The sequence below is a fragment of the Cyanistes caeruleus genome, chromosome 14, assembly GCF_971803275.1.
Source record: "Cyanistes caeruleus chromosome 14, bCyaCae1.hap1.1, whole genome shotgun sequence".
NCBI lineage: Eukaryota > Metazoa > Chordata > Aves > Passeriformes > Paridae > Cyanistes > Cyanistes caeruleus.
The window spans coordinates 13,245,480-13,254,061 of record NC_141714.1 but is presented as its reverse complement, the minus strand read 5'-3'; the positions used below and the strand labels follow the sequence as shown (position 1 = coordinate 13,254,061).

Below are 8,582 nucleotides of genomic sequence, written 5' to 3'. Positions count from 1 at the left end.
TCTTTGGGCAGATAATTCTTGCACAGCAACCTAGTGCACATCTGTGAGTAGCAGTGTACACACACAGCAGTGGGCCCTGTCCCTGTGAGAGGGCAGGAAACAAAGCATTGACTCCCTCTCCTCTGCCCACTTAATTTCTGATTATATCAATGAGAAGTCAGCAAAGGTTCAAGACATGAAGGAGATCATCTGCTGGCTTCTCTGATTCAAGCAGTGTGGGATTAGATGCTATAGTACACACAGCAAGTGTTTGACTGTGCAGCCCTCAGCCAGGGGCATGAAGAACACACACTGGCATCAGACAGGTGAGGGATGTTGAGGCTGTGGTGAGCCTGCTGCTGGTCCCCAGCCACCCTTTCCGTGGATTCAGCATTCCCAAAGTGCTGAGCAGGAGGCTGAGCCCAGGGTGAGCAGGTGGTGCTGCTCAGCCCTCACTGGCTGCAGTGGTGCTCACAGCACAGACTGGGCACCCCACATCCATCTCCTGTCCAAGGCAGGGAGGGAAGGCTCTGGCCAGGGGACACGATCTGCAAGTGCACTCCCTGCCACGCGGCTCTGTGCAAGCTGGGAACAGAAGTAAGGGATTGCAAGGAATTTCTTCAGATGTATTCCAGCAGCAGATTAAAATAGCTGCTACTATTTTGATCCAGTGAAGTGGCAGCTCAGGCACATGCAGGACTGGCAGCATCTCCGCAGAGAGGGATTCCAAGGGCAGCCTGGGACTGTAGTAATACAAACACAGGGCTGGCCCCGGACAAGATGGCAGAATTCAGGACCAGGATTTATAAATGCACACTGCCCCGGTTTTCTGTGGGTTAAAGTGCTGCAATGCCATGAACCCTGGGTGTTTTTTTGGGAAACCACAAGAAATTGCTACACTCAATATCTGTTATTTGCATCCAGTCCAGCTGGGGATTTTCTACTCAGTTCTGTTGTGGTGGAATTTTATATGTTTGATTGTATTTTTGTTTTCTTTTCCAGAAGTTTCAGTGTAATATAATACAAATATTCTGTTTCCCTGTGGACTCATGGCAGCAGTACGTGTGTGCAGGGACGGGGGGGTGGGCTATGGAGGAAAGGAAGCTTTTTCTTTTTTAGGAGTCTTTTTACACATAACTGGAATGTGAAACTCTTGCTTTGTCCCTCATTTTCTATTTTATAGTGGGACGTTTGCTATAGCTCTTTAGCAGCTTGGCAGACCTAGATTTGAAGAAAGAAAATTTATCTTTGCATCTTCAGAAACTGTGAATTATTTATTTGCTATTCCTGGTAAATCTGCAGTTGCAAAACCTCACTGCAAAATGAGCATTTCTTTGTTTCACTGGACTATGGGATCACTCCCCAAAGATTCATCAGCCCTGCTGCTGGAAGAAGCTGTCCTCAAAGCTTCTTTTATTATTATTATTTGGTAATGCTTGACATTATGTTTGCTTCATCTTCATTTATTCTTCTGTTCATTTTAAAAACTAGGTAATTACATGAAGTCATCTGAAATTTAAGACCTCTTACTGAGATTTTTTTTTTGCTCCTGAATCTGATCCTCTGCCACATGGGTTAATTCCACAACAGTGTGTTGCCCAAATTCAGCAAATTCAGCATCAATCTCAATAAGCAAATATTTATACAGCATCCAAGATGCAGTCTGTACATAGAATGACACCAAATTAAGTTAAATTGATACTAACTATTCTAGGCTTGAAGAGTGTCTAGGCAAAAGGTGGGATCAGCTTAACCAAATCTATTTCAAAACCAATGTTATTAAGCTGGAATAATTTCACTGTGAAAGACAAATTTCACCATGAAGGGCGAATTTCACCTTTCAGATGTCTTGAATGCCTTTGGACCAAGTCCCACTTCTTTCACTCCACACAGGACTGCCTACTGAGATAGCATGAGGTAATATTATGTCTTTTCTCACTGTTCTTTCAGGGCCATGTGGTTCCCCCTGGGTTTTAGGAATATTCAACAAATATTTGTATGAGTCTTTTAACAGCCTTTTTCTTCAGTGTAAAACCACTGCTGAAGACCACTGTACATTATCTTAGTCTCTTACCTACCTTAATCAGGCAAATGCTGCAGGTTTTGTCCTGAGCTAGGTCAGATACTCCAGTTTTGCATTTTTTATCTTCAAAGTGGGCACAAAGTGTCCCTTGGACCATATGGTCAGCGGCCCTAGGCTTTGTTGGCTCACACCCTTTCTAATTCCTCCTAATCTGCTCATAAGCACCTCCAAAAGGGTTCTTCACACACCTCTCCAGTAATCTCTGTCAATGCCTGGTTGCTCTTTGGATCTAATGCCAGATGGTATTAATATACCCATCACTGTAATTATCCAGACAAGCAAACAGTGGCAGGAGCAATCCCAACTTCTCACTTTTCCCACTGATTCAGAGGCATACTTGAAAGAGCCCTTTCATCCCCATGGATCCTGTTCCCTGGAGTTGTCCCAGGCTGTCCTCATCAAAAGGGAATTTGATGTTTCAGCAGTTTCTCAGCCAGCTTCATGCTGGGAAAGAATCAGTGGTGATGGGGCAGTATCATTTATTCACCCTCCAACTGTTGCCCAGACACTTGGTACATGGCCAGGTGTCAGTCCCACATCAGGTTCTCTTTTAAAACCTTTCACAGGACCGAGACCTATGTGTGAAATGGAAATTCTGCTGATGCCTTGTAACTTGAAAACTAGCCTGCCTTTTGTCTGGCTACAGGATCTGCCACAGTGAACAGCCTGGACGGAAGGTTTCTGATGCCATGTGTTGGGAAGGAGGTACTCCTGAAAGCTTCCTGCTCCCAGCAAGTTCTGTGCAAATTCCTCCTGCCAAGTCCATCTTCCCATGTGGTATTTAGACAAAGTTTATTTAGTGAGCAGTCCAAAGCAAAAAAGAAACTGCAAGGGATTATGTTGCAATTATCTTGCAGGGTGGGTCCCTTGAGAATCAAGATCTTTGGCTCATGCTTTTAAACGCTGCCCAGTTTACCACACACCCAAAGAGCTTTGGGCAACGTTTGTATTCAGGGGGGCAAGATCTATAAGTAGAGATAAATGCAAGATCTGTTCAATAGCTGGGAAAGACAGAGCTTTTTTGAACACCTCAGCCTTTCCAAGACCCATCTCCTACTATGGAGCAAGATGTTACACTTGCATCAAGTGTGTTTGGTTTTAGGAGTGAGCAGCAGTGATGCCGTTGTGACAAGAAGGAAGACTTTGATGCCCACATCACAAAGAATATGCAAACTTGTATTATTCCTTTGATTAGCTACTCCCTGATATGTCAAGTCCATGAATAATCAAGGCTCATTTTCTAATTAGTTTACTCATCACCCCACTGCTCTATGCCTTCAGTTATTTGCATACCCTTTACTAGATAAGGGCCTTATTCTATGAGGTGCTAGCAGGGCTTTCATCTATCTCCCACCACAACATTTCTTTGGCCCTTTCTCAGATATTTCCTTTCTCCTGGTTATGCTTTTTGTCCCATGCCATGACCATCTTATTGCCCTGTGTTTTTCCATTCATTTTAGGATTTGTTTCCTCAGGGAGTAGAGTGGTATCTTCAACCCTGTCTGTCTCCTGGTGACACCTTTTGATTCCATAATCTGGTTTTACCCAGTCTCAAAGGAGAAGTAAAATTATCAAAGTTGCTGATTTGCACATCTTACAGAAGTGGTGGAGGAGAGATTCTTTTGGGGTAGCCGGGGACAAGGCTGGAGCATCCACTTCATCACTTTGAGGACAGATGATGGGAAAAGTGGTTTTGAATGCCCCGGCCACAAACCTGTTTAGCCATCAGCTATTCCAGACAAGACTGACAATTCCATAAAGGAAAGCAGCAGTTGAGCTGGTGATGATTCTGCTTCTTATTTTAATAAATATGCTATTTTCATGACACAGGAGGCTTTTCTGTACTTACTTAATCTATTTTCTCTCCCTTCCTGCACAGGTACTATAAGATGAATCACATTACAAGGAGATAAAGCAAACCTAATGGCTTGTTTGCATTTCTTTTAATCAAGTTATTCTCATTGTACTAATGTGCAAATAAGGTTTCCCCTCTCATCTGAAAAAGACTTCATCCTCCCAGCAGCTGTGGGTGCCTCAGCCCAGGCTAGAGCTGCCAGAGCCCAGTCCTGCCCATCTGCCCAGGGGGTTCAAGCTGCCTGCACTCCTGCCCTTACCTGTACCAAACAGTGGACCCTGGGACCTACTCAGGCTGAACTGATACAAAACCTTTCTCCTTTCAATAAACTGGAGGACTCAGTTCCTGGTAAAGCTCTGTTTTACACCGAAGAGCCTGCTTATCTCAAAGCTGATGTGTGCTTTCTTTTTGTTGGAGCCAAGCAGTCACCATTTGCCAGCCAAATGCAGAGGTGAAATTCAGATGCTGTGGAAACAAAGGTTTTTAAGAAGTACGCAGGGATGTGATGATCAGCCCCAGCTGATGAGCTAACAACAGTTTCCTAAAGCAGAGAAGATCAATCCAGGGCTTGAGGCACAAGGTGTTTTATTGATCTGTCTCTGGGCAAACACCCGGTGCCTTTGCATACAAAACCCTGATTTTCTGAACGTTCCTGTGGGTAATTGCAGAAGGTCAGCCCAAAATGAGATCCTTTCCCAGTTCAGCTTGGCCCTGCTGTGCTGGAGGAAGGCAGCTGCTGACAGGGTGGGTGCAGAAGGGACCGGCCAGTGGCAGAGGACACTTGTGGGTGGGAGAGGAGCAGTGGCCATACCCATGTGCTCATCTGGGCATGACCATGGGCTGAGGCGTGGGGTGAGGAGCTCCCCTGTGCCAGCAGAAAAGGGTCATGTGTGGGGAGTGGGAACAGGGATTGTGTTTGGGGTGTCTGGGCATGCCATGGATGGAGAAGGAGGCAGAGATTTTTTTCACTGGTGTTACTAGGCACTCAGAGCTTGACCTCTTAACTTAAACGAGCTGCCCTGCCAGCCATGGAATCTTGCTCGTGCTGTGAAACCTTAACAGCTCTGCTCTGTCCTACTTTTATCTACTTCGGAGTGATTTTCATTTCTTTAGTGCCTAAGCAAATGTTTTGGGCCCCTGGATCAAAGCTAGAGAGCATCATTTACATACTGTGAGTGAGAAGGCAGCAGACTGGAGACCATCACTCATTACTGAAAGGATGATCATTGTTTGTTTAGCCCATTCCAAAATAATGGCTCTGCTGGGAGCACCAACCCAGTATGCATCATATCTTTTATAGTATATATTAATTTAGTGTAGGCATTAGGCCATTGTTATTCTCTCTGTTTAATTCCCAGGTATTAGCATTCAGGATTGGTTTTAAGTCACCACACATCTTTGTTATTTCATAATATAAAATAAATAAAACTGGAGGCAAACATTTATTTTTTTTTTAATATAAATGACTGTGAGAGAGTGATGGATATAAAGCACAGAAATATCTTTGTAATTTTAAGGCTTGAATTTCAGAACACAGAGCTTTCATTAAATGGTGCAATCCATTCATTTTGGAGATACAAATGGAAGAAAATGAACTCAGTAGTTCTCATGCCTAGAATCTTTGTGATAAAATTGCCTATTATTGTGAGTGTAAATGTTTTCAAAATATTATGGACAGCTGGAAAAAATAGGAAAGACAGGAAAGGTTGCTGAAGGATGAAAACCATAAAGAAATCACCTCCAAACACCACATGTACCTCTTGAAATTATTTAGAGAGAATTGCTTGAGAAGGAAAAAAGAGACAAGTTTAGTTTTTTGGTTTTTGTTTTGTTTTTTTAAATGATGAATAAAGGTCTGGGAGAGTGTTTACGATCTATTTTCTTTGCTGCCTGCTGTGCATATTAGAAAATTCAGCTCTAGGCTGATTGGCCAGGCAGAGAAACAGAGGCATCACAAGGGACAGGGAAGCAAAACCTGAGGTGCTGTGGTGGGGAGGGGAGAGGAAGGAAAAGCTCAGACATTTCCAGCCCTACCTGAGACTGGGTTCCTGAAATGCACTTCTGTGTAACATCAGTTAAGCATTGGAACACATCAGTTAAACTGAGGGTGGCCAAACCCATGGTCCATGAACGACAGGACACTGGGGATGGGGTGAAAACCTCCTTTAGCCAGACACCTCTATTTTTTTAATTTTTTTTTTTTTTTTCTTGCAAGGCTGCAGTTCTCACAAGCATTAATTGCCCCAACATCAGTTGCACCAAGAGGGAAAGGAAAGCCTCGGGCTCACTGGCTGTGCTGTGCTGCATGGCCCTGCCAGGTCTTGGCAGGTGCTGGGGGTTGTCCCTGTGGAATGGCACTGGGTGAACACGGGTGGGCACCCATGGCTCCCACCCACCGGCCTCACCGCAGCTGGAGGGCTAAACATCATTTATATACAAATACAGGATAAATCCACAGAGTCCGTGTTCCTGTTTTATTTACAGAACTCTCTTGCGCAGAGAGGTTCAGAAACATGCTGACAGAGCCAGCGCGGGTGCTGCTACCTGAATGAACAGAAACCACCCGGAGCAGCGAGAAAAACACTCGGTGCGCACCTCTCCAGCCAAAAGCCCAGAACAAGCCCAGAACTGGGAGCTGGTGTGAGGTGCAGAGAGAAAGCTCGGTGCCAGTGTCGGGAGTGTGTGTGCAGGGCGGTGACTCGGCGGAGGCGCCGCTGCCGTTAACGGGGATGCTCCGTGCGGAGCAGCGCCCTCCGCCCGCTGCCAGGTGCGGCCAGCGCGGCCACAGGGCCCGCACACACCCCGGGCACGGCGGGACGGAGCATCCCGGGGCTGGCCACGCTCAGAGCACGCTCGGTCCCGGTGCGGTGCCAGTCCCGGCCCGTGACTGGAGCGCGGTGCCGGTATGGCCCCAGTCCCAGTGCCGGTCCCATTCCCCGTCCCATTCTCGGTGTCGGTGCCACAGAGGCCGCACTGGGCGATCCCGGCGGGGAGGGGAGCGGTGCCGGTAATGTCTCGGTGCCGGTGCTGTCCCGGTGCTGCCCCGATTCTGTCCCGATTCTGTCCCGGTGCAGTCCCAGTGCTGTCCCGGTTCTGTCCCGGTTCTGTCCCGGTGCAGTCCCGGTTCTGTCCCGGTGCTGTCCCGGTGCAGTCCCGGTTCTGTCCCGGTGCCGGTGCTGTCCCGGTGCTGTCCCGGTGCAGTCCCGGTGCTGTCCCGGTGCTGTCCCGGTGCTGTCCCGGTGCAGTCCCGGTGCAGTCCCGGTGCTGTCCCGGTTCTGTCCCGGTTCTGTCCCGGTGCCGGTGCTGTCCCGGTGCTGTCCCGGTGCTGTCCCGGTTCTGTCCCGGTGTTGTCCCGGTGCAGTCCCGGTGCTGTCCCGGTTCTGTCCCGGTGCAGTCCCGGTGCTGTCCCGGTTCTGTCCCGGTGCTGTCCCGGTGCTGTCCCGGTGCAGTCCCGGTGCTGTCCCGGTGCTGTCCCGGTGTTGTCCCGGTGCTGTCCCGGTGCAGTCCCGGTGCTGTCTCGCGGGGCGGGCCCGGCGGGGGCGGGGCCAGGAGGGGGCGCGGCCGCGCGGGGCGGGCGGAGGCGCGCGGCGGGGCCGGGCGCGGGGGCTGCCGGGAAGGGCCGTGGGCAGCGGCGGGCGATGGCGGCGGCGCGGGTCCCCCCGCGGCGGCGGCGGCGGCGGCTGCGGCGGCGGCTCTGAGCGGGGCGGCGGCGATGCGCGGCGCTCCCGGCGACGATGGAGGACCGGTCCCACAAGGTGCTCTTGGCGCTGGTGATGCTCTTCCTCTTCGCCGTGATCGTGCTGCAGTACGTCTGCCCGGGCACCGAGTGCCAGCTCCTGCGGCTCCGCGCCCTCAGCCCCGCCGCCGCCGCCGACCCGTACCGGGCGGAGGACGAGACGCCGGCGCGTTTCGTTCCCCGTTTCAATTTCTCCGCCGACGACTTGATGCGGCGGGTGGACTTCAACATCAAGGGGGACGACCTGATCGTGTTCCTGCACATCCAGAAGACGGGCGGCACCACCTTCGGGCGGCACCTGGTCCGCAACATCCAGCTGGAGCAGCCGTGCGAGTGCCGCGCCGGGCAGAAGAAGTGCACCTGCCACCGGCCCGGCAAGCGGGAGACCTGGCTCTTCTCCCGCTTCTCCACCGGCTGGAGCTGCGGGCTGCACGCCGACTGGACCGAGCTCACCAACTGCGTGCCCTCCGTGGTGGACAGCAAGAAGGAGGTGCGGCTCCGGCCCTCCAGGTGAGGCCGTGCCCCGGGGGGCTCCCCGTGGCCCCCGGTCCCTCCGCGGTGGCCCGCGGGGCGCAGCGGGGATGCTGCGGGAGGCGGAGGGAGGGGAGCGCCGTGTGACCGGAGCATCCCGGCTCGGACCGGCGGCACCTCCGGGAGCAGCACCGGCCCCGGCACCCCGGGAGCAGCCGGACCGGCCCGGGGCCACCGCGGCGGGTGCAGCGCGCCCCGAGCTCTGCAGGGCGAGCAAAACCTGCCCCGCTCCGCCGGCAGGGAGGAGGCGATGGGAGTGATGTCCCGCCGGCTGCCGCGGCCGTGACCGCCGGTGAGGAGAGGCTCGGGCTGATGAGCCCGGTGACACAGGAGCAGGCCTGGCAGCCCCTCAGCTTGGGGACCCCCCGAACCGAACCTGGGAGCTTCGGCTGCCTGCG

General features: G+C 51.5%; 1 protein-coding gene across 1 annotated transcript in view; it reads left to right on the top strand.

The window, feature by feature from the left end:
* The first annotated feature begins 7,538 nt into the window (after positions 1-7,538).
* Positions 7,539-8,582, top strand: part of HS6ST2 (heparan sulfate 6-O-sulfotransferase 2) — a 129,436-nt gene continuing 128,392 nt past the window's right edge. Inside the window, exon 1 of the mRNA XM_086850257.1 lies at positions 7,539-8,163. Coding sequence (XP_086706383.1) covers positions 7,652-8,163 — 512 coding nt within the window. The 5' untranslated portion in view covers positions 7,539-7,651. The remainder of the gene's footprint in view (positions 8,164-8,582) is intronic.